Source organism: Gossypium hirsutum, chromosome A06 (genome assembly GCF_007990345.1).
Source record: "Gossypium hirsutum isolate 1008001.06 chromosome A06, Gossypium_hirsutum_v2.1, whole genome shotgun sequence".
Lineage (NCBI taxonomy): Eukaryota > Viridiplantae > Streptophyta > Magnoliopsida > Malvales > Malvaceae > Gossypium > Gossypium hirsutum.
In genome coordinates, this window is record NC_053429.1 from 113,949,505 (window position 1) to 113,971,341 (window position 21,837).

Sequence of the window (21,837 nt, forward strand, 5' to 3'; positions counted from 1 at the left end):
TTCTCCCTGACCAACCGTTGGGGGTCTACTATCAGACAGTGCTGCCCCTTAGCAGGAGCCGAGGCATTACTTTCAACGTTATCAACCTTAGCTCGATTGGGATCCATTTACTATATTAAAACACTATTCACAATGGTCAGAAGTCATCACACTATCACAGTTCATTTATGGCATGTATAGCTAGACTCTTACACACGCTACGTTAGTCCGAGAATTGACTAAATCATAACTCTGATACCATTAAATGTAACACCCCTTACCCGTATCCGACATCGGAATATGGTACAAGGCATTATCAAACTTATACAGAAGCAATCATACAAAACCGATAAGTAAATTTCCATCTAAATTTAAAACTTTTCATATACATTCATAACGTCACTAAAACGAACCTACGAGGACCAACACATGCAATGGAAGCGGTTCAACACTAAACCGAGAACTTTGGAAAATTTCACAACACTTAAAAAATTTTACATGTTTTAAGAGCCACACGTCCGTGTGGCTTGGGACATGCCCGTGTGCTAGGCTATGTGGTTGATTTAAAAATTATGAATTTTCATAAAATAGGTGCAGACTTCACACGCCCAGGGCACACACCCATGCCTGAGGCCGTGTCACCCACACGGCTGAGACACATGCCCGTGTCTCTGCCCGTGTGCTTAATTCTAATCATTCTGTTTTGCAGCAATTAAGGTGCAGGGGACACACAGCTGGAGCACACGCCCATGGGGTAAGCTGTATGTCACACATGGCCTAGACACATGCCCGTGTGTCTACCCCTGTGGACAAAAAATAAGGCTATTTACCAAGCCATTTTTTCACCCTTCTATGCACTTACCTACATAACAAAACATAACACCAATCCAAGCAATTACAACCAACCAATTCAACCAAAAAACAAGACATCCACACATCATTCACATGCTACCATTTACCACATACAAACATCACATACTTATCAACTTCAATCATGCAAACTTCCACATCCATGAAAACCTCACTATATGCATATATACTTAAACCAATATTAGCCAATTCCATATGGCCATTTACAAAATGAATTATCAACCAATATAGGCCAATGCATTAAGCCAATTCAATTATGACACATAACAAAATAACCAAGTCCCTATACATGCCATAACTCAAAATGTCAAATTCATTGGTACCCAAAATAATCAGTTGATGGTGTGATGGAGCCTCCGATGATCCCTAAATCTGAGCTAGCTTGGCGACACTATAAGACAATGGGAGTAAGCTATATAGCTTAGTAAGTTCCCATGCAAATAATAGGCATCATAAATACACATTTAACATACAATCAACATGATGATAATTGAGATAAATATTACTAAGATCTTATAATCATAACTTACTCAATCATAACCTTACTAAGGGTTCATCACATAACGAGCTCATTTTGTATGAGTTTTACACATACCTGAGTCATCTCGAATTGGATTTACACAAAATTCATCTTTGACATACTCGTTTAGTTACCCGTTGAACCACTTGGAATATTAAAGGATACTCGGGAGTTCTGCACACACGGTGCCATACCAATGCCATATTCCAGATGTGGTTTTACATAGAATCTCGTATCGATGCCAATAGCCCAGCTATGGTCTTACATGAAGTCTCATATCAATGCCAATAGCCCAGCTATGGTCTTACATGAAGTCTCATATCAATGCCATATCCTAGATATGGTCTTACACGAAGTCTCATACTGATGCCGTATCCCAAATATGGTCTTACACGTAGCCTTAGTAACCCTAATGTCATGACATTTGTATCCTATCTATTCCTAAAATTCAACAGAGATTTCACACTTGTCTAAAATTTTTCGAACACGTTCAATGGTTAATCATAATTCATAAAATAATAAAGCATTTAAAACATAATTAAAGCAATGCATTATTTACATAAGAACTTACCTCGGTATAAAATAGTAGAAATAGGACCTACTCGTCAAACACTTTGTTTTTCCCCCGATTTAGGTCCGAACCTCGTTTCTCTTGATTTATAATAGCAAATTTAACTCATTTATTATTCACATTATTTAATTCAACCCAAAAATTACGTTATGGCAAAATTACATTTTGCCTCTAAACTTTGACATTTTTATACTTTGGTCCCTAGGCTCGTAAAATGAAATAAATTCAATTTCTTAGATTCTCAAGCCTATTCAAACCTCTTTCATGCTTATAAAAGCTCACAATTTTCATTTAATCGCACTTTTACACACATTTTATAACCTTTTTACAAATTGGTCCTTTTGACATTTTCATCAAAAATCACCTAGCAAAAGTTGTTTATGACACACCAAACACACATTTTCTACCATTAGACATCAAAATACACACATATCTAACATGGTTCAAACCCTAGACCTTAATCATTTCTCAAATTAATGGTAGAAATAGATAGATCGAGTGATAATGACTTCAAAAATGTAAAGAACATTAAAAACGGGGCAAGAACGGACTTACAATCGAGCTTGAAAGTGGCCAAACCCTAGCTATAGCTTCCCTTCTAAATTTTGACACAAGCATGAAGAAGATGGACTATATTTTGGCTTGATTTTTTCTTTTTAATTCATTTAGTTACTAAATGACCACAATGCCATTTTCTTAAAACACTAAAATTCTCTTACCTCATGTTTATTTTTGTCCAAATTAAAGTAAAATGGTCTAATTACAATCTAAGGACCTTCCATGTAAAATTTCAAAGAAATTTGACAACTCTAGTACGTAGAACTCAACTTTTGCATTTTTTACAATTTAGTCCTTTTTTGCTAAATTGAATGCTCAAACGTCAAAATTTTCGAACGAAATTTTCATGAAATCATTCCAGAAAATTTTAAACCATAAAAATGTGATAAAAAAGTTTTACTACGTCAGATTTGTGGTCTTGAAACCACTGTTCCGACTAGGCCCAAAATCGGGCTGTTACACTAGAAGTCTTCTAACTTCTAAGCATAGATTTGACTTAGTTAATTCCCTGCATAGTTCAAGATAGGCCCGTGGCAGGCTTTGGCAAAGATGGCATTGTGGAAATACGAGTTAAGATGGAGATTTGTTGAGTATGCCTCATATTTCAATCAAATTTGAGAGATAATCTTCCAATTAAACTTTATTTGTTTGTTTCAGTTAAATTCTGATTAGTCTAGATTATTTTATTAGTATTTGACCTACGAATTTAGCCTATAAATAGGCTCTTTTACAACCTTAGAAAATACACCTATTAAATATTGAACTCATAACACTTTTGGAGAATTTTGTGTTTAGGTTCTGAAGGTTCTTTGTTTTGAGGTTTTGAGGTTTAGTTTTTATTTTCATCTTTTATACTCTTCGTTCTTTTTCCATTACAGTAAAAATATCTTTGCCCGTGGTTTTTTTATCCTCTTTGGGGGGTTTTTTCACGTTAAATTTTTGTATTCAATTTCTCAATTTTTTCCGCTATTTTTACTTGTTCGTTGCTTAATTGGGTTGATCCCCAACACCGGTGTGGCCAATTGATTTCCAAAACAATCTATCCATCCGGCTTAAAGAAAATAAATTACTAAAAATAAAAAAAAATTAAAGAAATTATAAAATTAATTCAATCGCCAGTTCAACTGGTTTTTTAGCTCGATTCAAGTAGTCCGTACCGATTCTAGGTTAACTAGATTTTTATCTCTCATCAGACCAATACCCAACTAGTTCTTGATTCAATCAATCCGATTCGATTTAGATAACATTGAATTTTGAAAGTTTTTATATTTAAAAATATTTTTAAAAAATATCTTTTTATTTTTTATTTTTTATTTTAAAGAGTTTTATTTTTACTAAAATTATATTTTTTAAAATATTTATTTTTTAAATAAGAAAAAATATATTTTTTAAAATTTTATAAAAAAAATAATGTACTTTTGAAGGGTATGGACCAAATTGATAAAAACTATAAATATTGAGGGCTAAAAAAGTTTAAAATTTTAAAAAATTTGTAGACCTGTGAATTAGAAGAGACTGGTTGAACTAAATTAAAAATCAGTTGAACTAGCAATTAAACCAATTTTTATAATTTTTTATTATAAATTTTTAATAATTTATTTGCTTTGAACCAGTTATATTGGTTATTCTAGGAACCAATTGGTTAGGCCAATTCAAAATCGATTCAACTATCGATTCAACCAATTTTAAGCTTTTTTCAATTAGTTTGTACCAGTTCGTTAGTCAACTAATTTTTACGTCTCGCCGAATTAATACCCTAATCGATTCCCTATCCGGTCCGGTTTATATAACATTGAATTTTATAAATTTTTATAATTTTTTATAATTTTAATGAATTTTTATCTTTTTTAATAAATTTTTTATTTTTTAAGAATTATTTTATTTTTGACATTGTTAACTTTAATAGTAAAATTAAATGGAGGACTAAGATTTTTAAATAAAAAATACATAAATTCAATGTCTCAAAATTAAAATATATGAATTAAATTTTAAAATTTGAAAAAAGTATAGAGTCTTTTGGGATATTTAAACCAAAAATATAATTCGACGGGTTACACTTGAATAAATTCTGCATCCGGACTTGTACTTTGAAGCCACCCCTTCCCATCCTTACAGTAGAAGACACCAAGACCGGAAAAGTACAATCCTAATAGCTAAGCTAAGGTCGGTTTAAATTCTTAAAACACCTATTTCCTAGCTTCCCTGCAATTAGATTCGGACACGTGTACTACAAACCGGCATTGCAAAAATTTTCCACTAATTAACCCATGCCTCCCCCACTCACTCCCTCTCTAATAATAATAAACATAAAATAAAAGAATATGCGTTGAGTAATCAATCGGTTTCTTTACACACGAAGGTAGTTTTCGTAATTAATCGGAGAATTTCAGTGAATATCGAGCTCCTCAGGTTCGTTAATTTTAAATATTCCGATTTGCCGTGTTATTAGGGTTTTTTCCCCCCAGATTTTCCTCATGTTTAGGTTGTCATGTTTTATTCTTTTTTCACATTCCGTGTGTTTGTGTGTGTATGGGTTTTTTTTTTTCGTTTAATCCGTAGATGATATATCTCAAAGTTTATAGCTCTGTATTGCGATGAAGCATGTTAGCTATGAGAAATAGGATCTGAATTTCGATTTCTTTCTTTCTCTTTAGTTTTCCCAGCAGCCAAATACAAGGTTACAATGCCGGAGATCATGGTCCTCTCTCCTTTCTCCAATATTGTTTTTAGAAAGCATTGACTATATTTCTCGTCTATGTTTGAATGTGATATTACAAGCTTTCTGAGGTAATTATAATTGTGCTTTTGTTTAATATTTTAGGGATAAACTCATGGCAACTGCAACTATGGCTACCGCAGCTGGTGCAGCTGCTCTTCTGTACTATACATTGAATCGTAAATTGCAGACAGATAGGTCTGGTAACGATGACAATGAAAATGGAAGTGATTTGTCCAATAATCCTTCTTCAGGGCTTGATCGCGTTTCGCATAGGTTAATTCAAGCTCCTGCAACGTGGGTAGAGACGATTTCTACTTTGTCTGAAACTCTTAGGTTTACATACTCTGAGACTCTAGGGAAGTGGCCCATTGGAGATTTGGCATTTGGGATCAACTTCTTATTGAAGAGGCAGGTACCGTATGCATCCTTTGATTTTTATTGCTGCTGTAATGTTTGATGCCATGATTATTTTATTGGTTTCATTTACTCTGTTTTGAGGACTGTAAAACAGATTGGCTAGTAACTAGAATACGAGTGTTTGGGAGGGGTGGGGGAAGTTGTTTTTAAAGAAGTTGGCAGTTTCATTTACATACGAGAGATGATGGGTGTTGGACTAATGCTAGTTTTTCTGCCAAATTTCATGATTCTGCTCCAGTTAGTTTAAATCTACTATCATTCGACTTTCTTGTTAATTACAGTGTTCATATCAGAATCATGAGTTCAGAATTCTGAATCCTTTTGTTATGCCACTACCATCATGAACCTAACTTACATTTCAAATTTTGTGTTGAGATTTATAAGTAAGGTTTTTAATCTAAAGGCTGAATCCAGTGCAATGGATTTTGGTTTGTTTTTATGTCATTATCTGTTTTGTACTTAATCCATGCATGGTTCTCACAGTTAGGAGTCAAGACCTATCATGCCTCTGTGCAACAGGTATAGTTGTATGATGTCTTAACACTGCATTTCATTGTAAACCTAATGCATCTCAGTATGAGCATCAAAGACAAATTCATTTGATGTTTTTAAAGCCATGTTACAGTACATGTATTTGTTTGTTCTTGGGCAGAAACATATTTTCTCCATACGATGCTCTAGTTTTATTGTACTGAGATAATTATAGAACTTGATATGATATCCTATATCCTCCTGGAATTTCTTGTATTCTGTAAACAAATCACCAGATCAGGCTTTCGTGTTTTTATGAAGTAGTGTTTATAGAAACTCTTAATAGTTCGTTGTCAATTTGATGTATCTATTATTGGCACTACAAACAATATGGTTATTTTTTTTTTCAGGGACATTTACATGTTGCGAGTGTATTTGGTGGTAAAGATAGCATTGAGCTCAAAGGACCAGATATAACTGCTGAACTTAAATATCTGTTAAACTTGTTGACATTGTGCTGGCATTTTTCAAAAAAACCATTTCCTTTATTTTTGGAGGAGACTGGTTATGCAGAGGAAGATGTTATTCTCCAAGAACCCAAAGCAGGAGTAAGTTGTGTCGCCCCCCAACTTTCTGGATTAGTATGTGATATATATATTTAATATTGTAGTTAATTTTCAAAGGTATTACAATTCAATTGTACTGTCAATGTGCTTTTGAATTTATGATTAGTATTATCATATTTATTGAAATCTTGCAGATTTTGAAGCCTGCATTTACAATATTGGTAGACCACAAAACAGAATGTTTTCTTCTATTAATTCGTGGAACACACAGTATCAAGGATACTCTGACAGCTGCAACTGGAGCTATAGTTCCATTCCATCACTCTGTTGTGCAAGAGGGAGGAGTGAGTGACTTAGTTTTAGGTTATGCACATTGCGGAATGGTAGCAGCTGCTCGGTGGATAGCAAAGCTTGCCACTCCTTGTCTTATTAAAGCACTTGGTCAACATCCAACTTATAAGGTTAAGGTAAAGGCATAATTTGCAATTTATGTCCATAAATTTTCCTGCAACTATTTTCTGTCTATATATTTGCTTAACAAGAATGCTGCTAATTAGATAATGCTAATTGTGAAAATATCAAATTGTTTTTTGATCTTTTAAACCTTTTAAAAATTAAACCTGTCTACTTTATCAAAATTTGCTGAAATCAATAGATTTATTGAATTTGATTTAATAGATTGTAGGGCATTCATTGGGGGGAGGCACTGGTGCACTTCTAACTTATGTGCTGCGGGAGCAAAAGGAGTTATCAACAACTACCTGTGTCACATTTGCTCCAGGTTTGTTCTTTCTCTCTCTCTCTCATCTAGTGTTAGCCTTCAAGAATAGATGCCTCTTCACATGCTCCTGTATAGAACATCTCTGCTGTAATATGGTATGACATATCCCCTTAGGATGTTTGTTTAATGTGATACCTTCTTCTTTGAACATAGTAATGGAACTGACCATATATGTGCTGCATGCAGCTGCTTGTATGACATGGGAGTTAGCAGACTCGGGGACTGATTTTATTACTTCTGTTATAAATGGAGCAGACTTAGTGCCTACATTCTCAGCTGCTTCTGTAGATGATTTGCGTGCTGAGGTAAATGATATCAGTTGTTTAGAAATTATATTTATTCCTTGTGAAAGAAAGGGATGCTGAGATATTTCTACTGTAAGCATAAGTATCTTACATGTTCCATTTGATATGGTTGTGCTCCTTAAGCTTTTATTGCCTTTCTTTTCAAAGAAGAACAGTAATTTGCACTAGGATGATTTTAAACCCCTTAATAGCAAATAAGTGCTGGCTTGTGAACTCTTACTGGCCTCACCTTCAGTTGTCTGCCTCTCTCTGGTTCTTCCTCTCCTATCCTGTTGTGGTTGAATGGTCCTCTTTGTGATTTGTGGCTTTCTGTAGCTGATAGATTTTAGGAGCTGGCACAAATAGGGTTTCATTGAAATGTTCTGGACGGTATCTTGTTCATTTGCTTAAAGGCTATGTGATATTATCATGAACTATTTTTCTTTTTTTCTATTTCAGGTGACGGCCTCTGCTTGGTTGAATGATCTGAGGAATCAAATTGAGCATACAAGAATTCTGAGTACCGTTTATCGATCGGCTTCAGCATTGGGTTCTCGCCTTCCATCTATAGCCAGTGCTAAAGCAAAAGTTGCTGGGGCTGGGGCAATTTTACGCCCAGTTTCTAATGGTACACAGGTAGCTGAATTAATGAACCCTGTTCTTGCCTCACCATTAAACGATTTTTGCTAGATCCTGTTGTTTAGTTCTTAATAGCTTTTCAAGTTGAATTTACCTTTAAATTTTTTTCATTCCTAAATTGAGTATGTTTAGTGGAAAAGGAAAGAAAAGTTAGAGGAAAGAAGGTAAGATAGACTAAATTGGAATGATAGGGTGAGAGAAAATAAGACAGGCATAAGTTTGTTTTAAGTTGTGCATTTTTCAGAAGTTTTAATTTCTTTCCTCGATTTCAACTATATCAAGTAATGAATGAAAAGAAAATTAGGCTCCATTTGGTTTTAGAACTTGGAAACCATTTTCATTTTTGTTTTCTTGGAAATGGAGAACAATGAAGAGAACGTTTTTGATTGAAAATTTTAAAATGGTTTTTGGAAAATAAAAATAAAAATATGAGAAAATTAGAAAAGGATAAAAAATTATTTTTAACTAAAACTGTTTTGTAAAACTGAAAATGACAAAACATTGATTTTATCATTAAGTGAATTGAATCTGATTTGAACTCTTATAAATACAAAAAAAAGTTCTTCATTTCAATAGTTTTTCTAATATTTAATCTGGTACCTTCGTTTGAATCTATACTATTGTAGAATTTCTTTATTTTATTTTTCATGTTTATATTATAAAAAAATAGGTACTAAACATGTGTTCATGTTTCCATTTCAAAAAATAGAAAATGAAAATCATTTTTTAAAAAAGGAAAAGAAATTACTTTTAGAAACTAAATGGAGCTTTTTTTCTTTCGATGTTTTCATCTTTTTTATCAAGCATACCAATAGAAAGAAAATATTTTTTATTTCTGTTTTTCTCCTTTAATTTTCCATCATTCTAATTTTCTTTCCACCCTATCAAGCAAAATCTTAAAGTGCGGTAACTGCTTTGGTGGTGGAAGTTTTATCTCCTTCGGCCTTAATTCTACCTGAACTTGAACCGCTACTTTTGTTTGATCTTTTTAACCTTTTTAATTCTCTTTAGAATTTGATTTACAGGTCGTTATGAGAAGAGCGCAGAGCATGGCTCATGCAGCATGGAAACGTCCTACCATAAACCTGTCCTCCTGGTCTTGTATTGGACCCCGTCATCGTGGCACAGCTGCTCGATCAAACTCGGAGGAAGAAGGAAATACCTTGGAATCTAGCCCCAACAAAGCAGAAATGTCTGAGCCTCTCCTACCGTCTTCCCCAATAAACTCAACTTCAAGTACAAAAGAAGCCATTGAACTTCCTGTGTCTTCATCAGGAGTTGAATGGAGTTCCGAAATTGTGTATTCCTTTTCAGATGATAAACAACATCGTGATAGGGATGCTGAGCTGAAAGTTGGTGAGGACCTTATTAGCCACAACACGCATGATGAGCGCATGAATGAAGTTGAGTTGTGGCAACAACTAGAGCATGAGCTTTACGATAAAGCCGAAGATGACGAGCGTGATGTTGTTAACCAAATAAGGGAAGAAGAAGCAGCAGCCATTGCAGAGGTTAGAGGTGAGGGACAGTCGGATACTTCAGTTCCAGAAACAAAGGAAGTGCACAGGTTTTTCCCTGCTGGAAAGATAATGCATATAGTTACACTTCAGTCTGATGAGGTGGAGTCTGAAGTTGATACTCCCAGCTCAAGTGATGACACGGATGATAGGCAACGGACAATGGAGGCAAAGATTGGGATTTTCCTTACACCGAGATCCCTGTATAGTAAATTGCGGCTTTCCCAGACTATGATAAGTGATCATTTCATGCCTGTTTATAGAAGACAGATTGAAAAGCTAATAAAGGAGCTTGAAGATGACCAACCTCCGAATGTTCAGAATCAGAACCAGACCCAGAACCATGGTCATGGTGTATATTCTGAACCGGAAGTCTCATAGGAAATCATTTCCCCTCTCTTGATGCAAGCAAATTATTTTCGAAATCCTTTATTTTTATATGTTAAACGTTTTTTCTTTTTGTTATTTTCTCATATTAACGATTCCTCCCCTTCTGAATCCCACAGCACAGTTTTATGTTGGTATATTTATGTTTTGTATTCAAGGGAGGGACTTATTTACACCTGTGTAAAATCAAAGAGTTCTACAGTTTCTTTAACCCTTGAATCAAGATTCAATCTACTGTCAAAATAGCCTTGTTTATGAAAAGTGTTTTCCTTTGATTATTTAGGAAAAAAGAACCTTCAATCCCTAACTCTTCATTTAGAATCTGAAAACTTTGATTTTCTTTTTTTATCAATTTTTATGACTCTTATGGGTCAAAATGAAGACTAGGCAACTAACAAGTAAAACGAGGGCGTCTGGTTTTAGTGAAACAATGTGCAAAGTACTTATAATATGTTTAGTTCACTGTAATGAAATAGAACTGTAATAAAATAAAACAGTAATAAAATAGAGTTGTAATTAGTAATTCAATCCCTTAACAGTTATCTTTTTTAAGTAAATAATTATTATTATTAAATTTTATTAAATTTATAATTAAATATAATATAATAAATAATAAATAATTTGATCAAATTTTAATAAAATAATTTAATTACATTCTTAATATCATATTTTCAATACTTTCATATAATTGGCCTTTCATGTCGCTCGCACTAAAATTCATTTTAATCTCTCTTTTAAATTTCGATCGTTCTTCTCATTACATGTAAAGCTTTCCAGTATTAATGGCAATAATAGTTGAAAACAAACCAAACTGCTAGCTAGGCCTTGGAAGGCATGGCAAGCAAATGTTGAAGAGATTGTTTTAAAAGCTAAAATCAATTCAAAGACCGCAGTTACTAATTATACCACCTTTTTTTTTGAAAATCAAACATTGGCCAGATACGACGATAAATATTTATTTGAGGCCAAACTGCCACGAGGAGTCGCCGACCACCACAGCCTTCATTGTCAATCATTAGTGTGCATTGGCATTGCAAGCACACGTCATAGTCATCAATTTGGGTTATGCCACTCTAGAAACACTATGATGACACTCAGAAAATAACTAATAATTCACAGTGGAGACATCTTCAAAAACTATTTAATATTTCAATTGAATCAATGATGATATGAAGACATAAGAGTCTTATAAGGACAAAATCTCAAAACAATGTCCTACATTAACAACAAAAACCCTTTTCTGTCCTTCTAACAATATATATATCCCTAGAAATTAAAGAAGAGGTTTGCAACATCCAAGCTATAGTTATATACAGGGAACTACCCCCCAGGAATGATAAACAATTCATATAGCATTCAAGTGTATGCTGCCTATCTCAAGGAAAGTGAAAAAGACTCCTTGATGCTGCAATACCTAATTGGCAAAGTCCAGCGCAACAGATACATACTCATATAATGCCATTGACGCCAAGAGAATGCACTCATTAAATTGAACATCAATCTTCATCTGATGTATATCTTTTCACTCTAACTCGTTTGCCATTAAAGTGGATGTATTTCCATTTGCTCATGTATCTTCTAAGAACCAACTTCTGTTTGTCTTCTTTGCCGAGTTCCTGAAAGGCACGAGTTACTTTCTTGACTGTGTTTTCATCTGGTCTGACACATAACTCCTCCATGTCTGCAAATACCTTTAGAAAAACACCAATAACTCAACCAACATAATTGTGCTTCATTTGATACAAATGCTCACAAACAGAATAGTGGTGTCAAGTAAAAACATCAGAATTGGTTTTGTATGGCATTCGGGATGGTGATTGGCATACCTCTATTATCTTATCTGGCATGCTATGATGATCAAATAAAGAAATCATCCCAGAAAACAACCGCTTTGAGATAGAACGACTTTGTGTATGTAAAACCATGTTCCACAACGATCCAGCCTCATCCACTCTGTTATCCATAGTTCAACAACCTTTCCAAGGATATAAAAAAGATTAAAATTGTAGAACCTAAATACAAATAGAAGCAAACTTGAGGCTACACAAAACATAGAAAATAAATGCATTCTTACAGGGAAAAATATAAGCTTTTTTTCATTAAAAAAAATAATGAAGGAAAAAAGGAAAAAAGGAAAAAAAGGGTTAAAAATTAACAATATTACACATCAAATGATATGATCCAATGATCATAATTAATGAATCTTATCCAAAATTTAGAGTCAAGACATCCCTTTAAACTCTCTCATGTAATGGCAATTCAATTATCATGTAACGGTAAAGCATTGAAAACTCATCTGATTTGCTTTACATTAAAACTACATTCAAGGCATTAAGGTGTTCCGATCCCTTTGTTCTTGGCCCTAGCCACCGTTCGGATTCCCATAATCTCTATCCCTTTGTTCTCGACTCCAGCCACCGCTTGGATTCCTATAATCTCTATCCCTTTGTTCTCGACTCCAGCCGCCACTTGGATTTCCGTAATCTCGACTCTTCCAGCTACCTTATTGTCACGACTCCTCCAACTGCTTTGAGAGTGATTAAAGAAACTCGAACTGTAGTCTTGACAGCCAAATGCTAGCCTTTGGAACATTCTGATTTGTGCAAATTGTTGTGCTGAATCGTAGACTTCACTTTGGCCAGGTTTCATTTCGTATGTGAGATCCGATGACTCGTCCAGTGAGTCTAGAGCTCTCACCAGCTAAGAAATAAATGTCGAAGAACACATAAACACTCAAGTTTCTTACTTTTGTTACTTGGATTCTCCATTTTGCTTTGAGTACTAGTATGGTCCAACATATATATTCGGACATGGAGTATGAGACATGACCCTCTAATGATTCTCAAAATGGTTCTTTAGTACTTAAATCTATTTACCTGATTCGTTCTAGGCCTTTTAGCAGCTGAATGTCACACGCAAGGAGCAGCTGCCTCAATCATTCGAAACATTTCGTGATCCACGTAGTTCTTTTCCAGCCTCGGATCCACCAACATATCAAAATCTTAATGTTCAATCGCTTCAGCAAGCAAAGATCGAGCCTGAGTAACAAGTTTGAATCATATTATAATGTTTGAAATTGGAACATTGCCACAGGTTTTGTTATGAACAAACAATCAAGGTAATACAATATTAGACTGTAACTTTAGATTTTATTCAGACGAAAATCAAATTTCTTGAAGATTCTAACAGTATAAGCTAAAACTTACGAAGAAAGCCAAAGCAAACGGCATGTTAAAACAAGGAAAAACTTTTGAAAACACAACTAAACATAGCGGAATAGCCTTTTACCCATTCAACCAGGCTCTCGTCACCTAACGGCTAAGAATCATCAACAGGTTTGCGTCCGGTAATTAACTCCAAGAGAACAACACCAAAGAAATAAACATCGGATTTTTCAGTTAACTTGCCACTTGTTGCCTACTCTGGAGCCATATATCTAAAAAAGAACAAATCCGTTTATCAGAAAACCCTGAATATTTAGTATTTAATTTCCAGTAATATACTATGATTTTAACGATTGAGAATCAGTATTTAATTTTGAAATTTACCAAACAATATGTAATGTTAACTTACCCAAAGGTTCCCATCACACATGTGGTTACATGGATTTTTAAATCCAAAGCTAATTTTGCAAGCCCAAAATCCGAAACCTAAATTGCGAGACAAAAAGTTAGATTTGACCAAAAAAAATTCCAATGGAAGTCCTAAGGAAGAGTACAATTTGTAAATTCTAAAAGTAGTGCATAAAGTCTCGAGTTAACGAACTTGTTATGGAATTTATAAGAACTGTCACGAAGCAATTCAAGATCAAAATAATGATGCTGGTAAAATTTTATCTAAAACCCGATGCAGTAGCTAAATCTCTATGCAATTTATGATTCTCTAAGCATTAACATTCAAAAATAAACAAAGCGTATTAGCACATATGTTGAATTTCTCTTTAATTTAACTTCAATGGTTTTCTCAACTGAAAAGCTTTGTTCAGCTTACACTGTAACTAGCCTAACATTTCAGAATCAAAATTGAAAAAAAAAAAGAAAAAGGCAAAGCAATGGCAAATTTACTAGTAAAACAATTTCCTCATCTCCCCCGCCTCTGTTTTCTTTTTTTTTCTTGCTCAAAAACTCTGTAACTGATTCAAAGCTCAAAATTCAAAACCCCATCAACCCATTTACCACAAACAACAAATTCCAACCTGAAACTGAAATCCCTTACTATTGAAACAAGCAACCTGAAATCCCTTACAATAAACAAAAATGCCCAACAATTCAAAAAAAAAAAAGCTTAGCTTTCTAACCCTAAATTGCCCTAAAATAATCGGATCAACCAATCGACCAATTTTTTTTCGAAAACTCATCTTTTTCATAGCTCCCTACTAGTGAAATACAAGCAGGGAAGCAAAGAGATGAAATTCTCACAATGAAGGTGAGATTGAGGGGAATAACCTTATCGTCTCAATTTTGGGGAAGCTTTTTACAATGTCGAGATCTCTGTCGATGATGATCGTAGGATGAGAATAACTAAACGGGAACGAGGAGACAGAGTTGGGGTGTGGTAACTTGAGGTGTTTGCTGAGGGAGGGTGGTAAAGGGCGATTATGGGAGGAGGTGGAATGGGAGATGAATGAAATTCTGTCGAATGGAGGATTCGGTGAACCAAGCTATTTATCACCGAATCATCCAAGAATAGTTTGATTATTCATGGCAACCAAACGTGCTGTAATGAAACAAAGCGTTTCATCCAAGCTAATCTGTACCGTTATTTTCCATTTTATATTTTCTATTATTTTTCCTATATATAATGGTTTGTAATTGCTAAGGGGTTATGAATTCGTTACACATAGAGGTGTGCATGGGCCGGGCGACCCGGCCCGGCCCGAAGACCCGCCTGAAAAATAGGAGGGTTTGGGTAAAAATATAGGCTCGAAAAATGGGTTTGGATAAAAAATGAGGCCCGTTTAGAAAATGGGTCGGGTCTCGGGTAAGATTTTTTTTGGCCCGGGACCGGCCCAATTTTAATATTAAATTTTTTTAATTTTTTTAATTTTTAATTTTAAGTAACTTTAGTACTTTTACTTTACTCTTTTGTTGTTTTTAATGTTATTTTGATATTGTAAAACTTTTGTTATTAATATAATTTGGTTCTTAATTTAGTTCTAATTTGTTTCAATTTTTCAATTTTAATATAATTACTTTTTATTATATTTTTAATTTATGTATTATTTGAAGAATTGTTTTAGTCTCATTTTTTATTTGTTTTTTGTTTTAATATTTGTTTTTATGTTTTAGATGTACTTGATTTATTATATTTTAAAGTTTTTTATTTAATAAAAAAAGTAAAAAAAAATTAATATGACCGGACCGAGTCGGGCTCGGGCTTATCATTTTTTTCTCAAGTTAGACTTGGACAAATTTCTAAGCCCATATTTCGAGCCGGGCCAAGCCCGACCTTGAAAACGGGCCAAATTTTTTTTAATGGGCCCACCCAGCCCGGTACATGCACAGCTCTAGTTACACTCATAATTCTTTTTTTCTCTCTATCTCTTTCCTTCTCCGGTTACTCTTTTCTTCTTCTTCCTTCTTCTTTCTTCTTCTCTCTCTGGAATTTCTCTTTTCCTTCCCTTCATTCTCTCCCATTTTTGGCTTCTTGGTTTTTTTTCGTAACAAAATGTATCAGAGTTTCAATCAATTCTCCATGGCTGGTGATGAATTGAATCGAGCCCTTTTGGTCACAATCTATCATATGCTTTACCTTATTACTATAGAAGTGCTCCATCAGGTTTTTTCACCTCATGGATTTGTGCAGAAGATCGTCACATTTCAAAAATCGGCTGGTTTTTAAGCACTGATCCAGTTTGAAGGATGCTTGAATGTTATCTTAGTTAGAATTTCTCTACAAGGCTGTAATATTTATGATGACTGTTGTCAACTTGACATAGAGTTTTACGGTGCTTGTGCGGCGATCCAGGGGTTATGTGCGGGTGAGAATGTGATTGGTACGTCTTTGGCAGTACCTCAAACGTCGGTTTTCAAATATGAAAATAGTGATGGGGATGGTGGTGTGGTGGAGGTAAAAAGGTTTAATAATCGTAACGCTCCGCCGTTTGATTAGGCACTGATGGTACTGATTGACACGAATGAGTATCCCGCGATCCTTAAGAACAAGCTCCATCAAGCCTGCGCTGCTATTGCTTTCTTTCGTGCATTGACTGTAAAGGTAAAAGGTTCATTTTTGCAAGTCAAAAATCAAGTGCTTCAATTGGATCTGATGTTCAAGGTTCCTCTGGTACTAGAACAAGGTGAACTTGATGTTAGTATTTTGGTTGTTTCAACTACACAAAAAATGTCAGGGACATGAGTGAGGCATGCCATAACTGGGACAAATGATAGGTGTACAGTGATGGGTAAGGTTCCTCCAAATGAATGTTCTTTCAATGGAGTGCCAGTAAAAAACGATCCAATGGATGATTTCGATAGGATTTCAGGTGATTCTGTTGTTGGGAATTTAATGGCTTCTACTCTAATTTTGTTCATTGGCATTCGGTTAGATTTGATAACCCTAGAAAAATCCCTACTTTAGATTACTTAGGCAGTAAGCTATTCAAGAGTTCCTCAATTGTCTATGCTTGTTGTAGTCCATACATGCATGAAGAAAGTGTGGTTTTGTTAGAAAATGGTACATCTATTCTTGTTTGATTTAACTAATTGTGTTAATTGTCAGAGACTCAATGACTATGTTAAAGGTAGTAAACTTAGAGTTTTATGGGATGATTCGAGTGGTACAGAGAATTATAAATGGTTGGGTATTGAGTTCAATTGGCATCCTAGGATTTTAGTTGTTGCCCGATCAGATGTTGCTTTGTTACTTGATTTTAAGCGTAATAAGTGTAATGTAAACTGTTTAGCTAAGATTGAGATGTTGAGCCCATATGATGTAGTTGATGAGGATCAGTTCCTAGCGTTTTCTAGAGTAGGAGCTGATGGGTTTTAGTTTGTTTTGGCTTCCAAAAGTTTATTTCTTCTTTGCGAAGTGCACAAACCAAGGGTGCCATTGTTGTGTTGGGCTCATAATCTAGATAATCCATGCTTCATTGATGTGATTAGGTTATCAGAATTAAGGTCACAATTTAGGGATGATACATATCAGTGGGAAACTGAATCAAGTTTTTGCATAATATTGGGATCATTTTGGAATTGTAAGTTCAGGCTGTCTTCAATTAATGAAAGATCTGTTGCTATAAAAATTTCAAAGTTTTGCAAACCCTTTTTAGCAGGGATATCTTGAAGTTGGTGTGCGAGTCAGATGAATTTGGTGGGTTAATTTTGATTAGGCTAATGTCTTCAGGGAAGAATGAAGCTCAACGATATTGTGCCTCATGTGATTTGGTGCAGAATTTTGATATAGCTCACAAAGAACCATTGTTCAATTTTGAGGATAGCTTACTATACTCCTCATGTGACGATGAATATGAATTTCCTAAAAGGTTTAAGTATTTGAACCTTGACTATTTTCATGGTTGTTTGAATGACAATCTTGCGCAAGGCCTAGGTTCTGAGATGCAGAAGTCTCATAAGGATTTTCATCAGGAGTAATTTAACTTAGACTTTCATGAAATTTTGTGTGAGAAGTTGATGGTCTGTAGATTTGGTTGATTCAGGTCCTCTCTTGCACTTTCTTTTGTCTTTAATGTGGGCAACTTTTCCTTTGGAACTTTTACTACTAGCTTTCTTTAGCTATCCTAAGCTAGTTGATGTGCCCTTCGATGGCATGGCCATGCCTCTGCAATTTTCAGTTGCTCTAGGCTTTTCCCGGCTGCCTCCATTCCTACTAGGGAGGCCACGCCTCAACACTTAGTGGTCGCATAAAATGCAACTTGATGATTCGCTTGTGGGTCACGTTCTTCCTCTCCCCATTCTACTTACACTTCATGAGTTTTGTAATGGCTGTCTTAATTTAGAGAAAATGTGTAGATTTCCATTAAACACGGAGTTTGGCCTTAGGTTCAATGAAGTCATGTGGGTTGTTGCAGAAATGGTTGTATCAGATTCTATCTTGCATAACAATGATGAAACTTTCCCTCTTATTGATCACAGGGATGAGATGTGGGTTAACTATCAATGGCCAAAACAATTCCTTTTATACCATCCAGTTGCAGGCGAGTCGCATGGTAACCGTATTTATAATAATGTGAAATTTACTACCATGGGTACCAAAGTGCATAAGGTTACTGATCCTAATGACACAATGGATGGTGTTGGGCTAGAACTGTTTGATGATCTATATCCCATTGAATTGAAGTTTGATGTTCTTGTCATGAACTTTGTACTTATGGATGTCCTATGCTTGATTGAAGAATGGGTATTTATGGTTATCCTATTGAACATTCAAGCACTTTTCCTCACTTTGATCCTTGAGGACAAGGATATTTTTGAGGTGGAGGAAATTTTTATAGGTTAAAATGAAGACTAGGCACCGTACTGTTATTTTCCAATTTTTATTTTTCATTTTCTGTTATTTTTCCCTTATATAATGGCTTGTAATTGTTGAGGGGGTTGCATAGAATTCCTCTTTCTTTTTCCTTCTCTTTCCTTCTCCGATTTCTCTCTTCTTCTTCTTCTTCCTTTTTTTCTCTTTGGAATTTCTCTCTTCCTTCCCTTCCTTCTCTGCCATTTTTGGCTTCTCGATTTCTGTTCATAACAGACTCATACGGGTTTAGTCTATTAAGAATTGTTTGCAGTTGGACAAAACATTAAAGTGAAGATGACTTCGTTAAAGAGACTAAGAGCATGGTTAGTAAATTTTTCCTCAATAGAAGTCTATTTTATTGAAAGAAAATGAAGAAAGCAACAATTACGCAAATAGAAGAAACAAAAGCTGAAAAAAGAGAACACAATGCGACAGCAAAAACGCCGCAACAAATTAGACATAAATCGTGCTGCCAATGATTAAAATAAATGAGTTGATTAAAGGCATAAATCCCCCGGCCAATAATTAAAAATAAATGATTTTTCAGTTATGTTTGGTTGAGTTGCTTGGAAAGTGGTAGTCGATATATTATATAAAATCAATTCTCAAAAGAGTTTTATACATTAAATAGGGTTGGAATACACCATTTCTAATTAAATGAGGGTAAAATAAGAAATAATTATTTCTAATTAAATGAGAGTAAAATAAGAATGCCAAAAACCAAGGATGAAATAAAACTACTGAATTCAATAAAGAAAAAAAAATGGAACAGTTACATTATATATAATCACTAAAACCATCCGTTTCACCTTAAATACTATCTCAGCACCAAAAGGAAACACCTTTTCAATATTCAATATTTGGAATAAAGGAAAGCTTTTAGCTTGGCATCATATTTACTATTAATGTTATTATGGTAACTTCTTATGAATGCCTCCTACTAAATACCTATTATCGTTTCAGTTTCTTGATTTTTAAACCTTGATTACTTCTTCCATAATTATCTCCTTCGCTCGATTTTTTTTTACGGCTTTGCATTTTTGTTTTTATCTTCCATGATTTCTTTGGCATATTCCTTGCATGTATTGCATATTTGAAGGGAATATCTTAATAAATTTTCTTTTTCATCTAACTATAGCAATAGAAAATATCTTTGCTTTGCATAGATTTCATCTTTTATTGTAATTTATTTTAGAAAATAATTTTTTTTTAGCTTTAAATTTTTTTTACATTATACATAACAGCTCACTTTTAGCTAATTCTTCTTAACAATGAGATTAGTAAAATATTCTTTTACGACTTTATTATTTTGTTTTTATCTTCCATAATTTCTTTGGCATATTCCTTGCATGTTTGAATGGAATATCTCAATAAATTTTCTTTCTCATCTAACTATTATAATAGAAAATATCTAATTTGCGTCTATGGTTGCTTTTCTTAGATTTCCTCTTTTATTATAATTTATTTTAGAAAATAATTTTTTATTCAGCTCTAAATTGTTTTTACTTTATACATAACAACTTACTTATAACTAACTCTTCCCAACAATGAGGTTAGTAAAATACTTTTTGACGGGTTTATATATATATATATTTATATTCCGTGATTTTTTTAGCATATTCCTTGCATGTCTTACATGTTTGAATGGAATATATCAATAAATTTTCTTTCTCATTGTTATACATGCCCTTCGCCAGTCAGACACGTGTCACTACCAAACACATTGTTGACTTTGGCATTGACTCCACCTTAAGTAGTACCCATTTTCAACCACTTACTCAAGTAAGAAGACACCCACTCATATTTGAGTCTGAACACAATTCTAAGACAATAAGGAGTCTATTTAGGTATAACTACCTTATACTCATAATTTCTTTTTATATACGGACATGATTAGCCTTTACGCATTTTGTGAGGCTAAATGTATATCCTACCATATCATATCAATGGAAAACGGAACCTTTCTTATAAGTACCCTGAAAAAAGATGTAGAAAGGATCGATTCCCTAGCACAAGTTACTCCAAGCAATCATCTCTTTGGTTAGCCTATTCGCTTGTCCTTGTTCCGACTCTCAGTCTCTTTAGGTGAATTGACCTCCATTGCACCATTGTGATCTTCTCATTTATCTTCTTTATCAACCTCTCTTGTTGTACCTGGTACCAACAATTGGTGTAATAAGTATGGATCGAAAATGTTTTATAATGAAAATTATGCTACCCACAATCCCATCAACAAAAACAATAACATCAACCCTGCCAATTCCTCCACTCCAATGAATGATAGTAATACCACCAATACTGAACTTCCCCAACCCAAACCAAGATGCCAACTCTCCTAGCCATGGTCCTCATGGAAGCCTTAAGCCAACTTCTAAATACCCTCAATTCTCCCTCAGCTAATCCAACCACTATAGTCTACCTTTCAATTCCCAACACTCTATCATCCTTTGCTACCTCGCAAGATCCCAAAAATGACCACATAAAGAAAATTCTCTCTTGTTTGGCTTCTAAACCTCATTTTATTGTTGCGACTAATCTTCTAGATCAAGTTTCCCAACAACATCTCCTTGGCTCTCAACACCATGTCACTGAGATGTAAGAAAAAATGCAACTCATGGAGGAACAAACTTCTGGTTTAACAACATCAGTTCTAGGAACAACAAGAGCTTTAACGCCAACTTGATAAGCAAAATACCCGCAATGAATGGTTGATCGCAAAGTTATGCACAACCAATGATGCTATCAAAACTAGTGATTTGCCCCTTCCACTAGAACCAGAAGGTACGATCTACTGTTGAAAAAAGTAAGAAGAATCATAATGATAATGAAATAGTATAAGATCTTCAACTTATTAATTGTTCGAAGTAAGAACCTTAAAACAAGGTTATTTATATTGAAGGACATATTGCAGCCACCAAATTGGATTTCTTGCAATAAGCTAAAGGTTCTAAGCCTGAGGAAGTTTCCTAGAGCTATGCTAATGAACCTTTAACCCATTCTGTATTAAATCACAACCTTTTTGCTTCTTTCAAGTTCCCTAAGTTGTCTTATATTGGTGGTAGTGACCTGGAGGACCACTTAGCTAATTACAA

General features: G+C 34.4%; 1 protein-coding gene and 1 non-coding gene across 3 annotated transcripts; one reads left to right on the forward strand and one right to left on the reverse strand.

Moving 5' to 3' along the window:
- The first annotated feature begins 4,640 nt into the window (after positions 1-4,640).
- Positions 4,641-10,490, forward strand: LOC107962268 (uncharacterized). Of its 2 annotated transcripts, XM_016898585.2 has the most exons (9): positions 4,641-4,907; positions 5,153-5,196; positions 5,320-5,629; positions 6,516-6,713; positions 6,866-7,138; positions 7,350-7,452; positions 7,639-7,757; positions 8,196-8,372; positions 9,401-10,490. In XM_016898585.2, the coding sequence occupies exons 3-9, from the start codon at positions 5,330-5,332 to the stop codon at positions 10,271-10,273; spliced, it is 2,043 nt and encodes a 680-aa protein (XP_016754074.2). In that variant the 5' UTR covers positions 4,641-4,907; positions 5,153-5,196; positions 5,320-5,329; the 3' UTR covers positions 10,274-10,490. The 2 variants fall into 2 exon arrangements, with proteins under 2 accessions (XP_016754074.2, XP_016754073.2); XM_016898584.2 differs by lacking the exon at positions 5,153-5,196 and having other exon boundaries at positions 4,642-4,907.
- Positions 10,491-11,406: 916 nt separating this feature from the next.
- On the reverse strand, positions 11,407-15,041 carry LOC107962269 (uncharacterized). Its single transcript, XR_005928688.1, has 6 exons — positions 14,725-15,041; positions 13,853-13,929; positions 13,568-13,715; positions 13,156-13,317; positions 12,106-12,254; positions 11,407-11,970 (listed from the first exon to the last, which is right to left on the reverse strand). It is a non-coding gene; the product is annotated as an uncharacterized protein (transcript).
- Between the last annotated feature and the right edge of the window lie 6,796 nt (positions 15,042-21,837).

What these genes read in the sequence shown, in the direction of transcription:
- LOC107962268 (XM_016898585.2), top strand. Translation starts at nt 5,330, where the DNA reads ATGGCAACTGCAACTATGGCTACCGCAGCTGGTGCAGCTGCTCTTCTG. An exon ending in ACTTCTTATTGAAGAGGCAG is followed by an intron (nt 5,630 to 6,515) that starts GTACCGTATGCA and finishes TTTTTTTTTCAG; the next exon opens with GGACATTTACATGTTGCGAG. An exon ending in CTGTGTCACATTTGCTCCAG is followed by an intron (nt 7,453 to 7,638) that starts GTTTGTTCTTTC and finishes TGCTGCATGCAG; the next exon opens with CTGCTTGTATGACATGGGAG.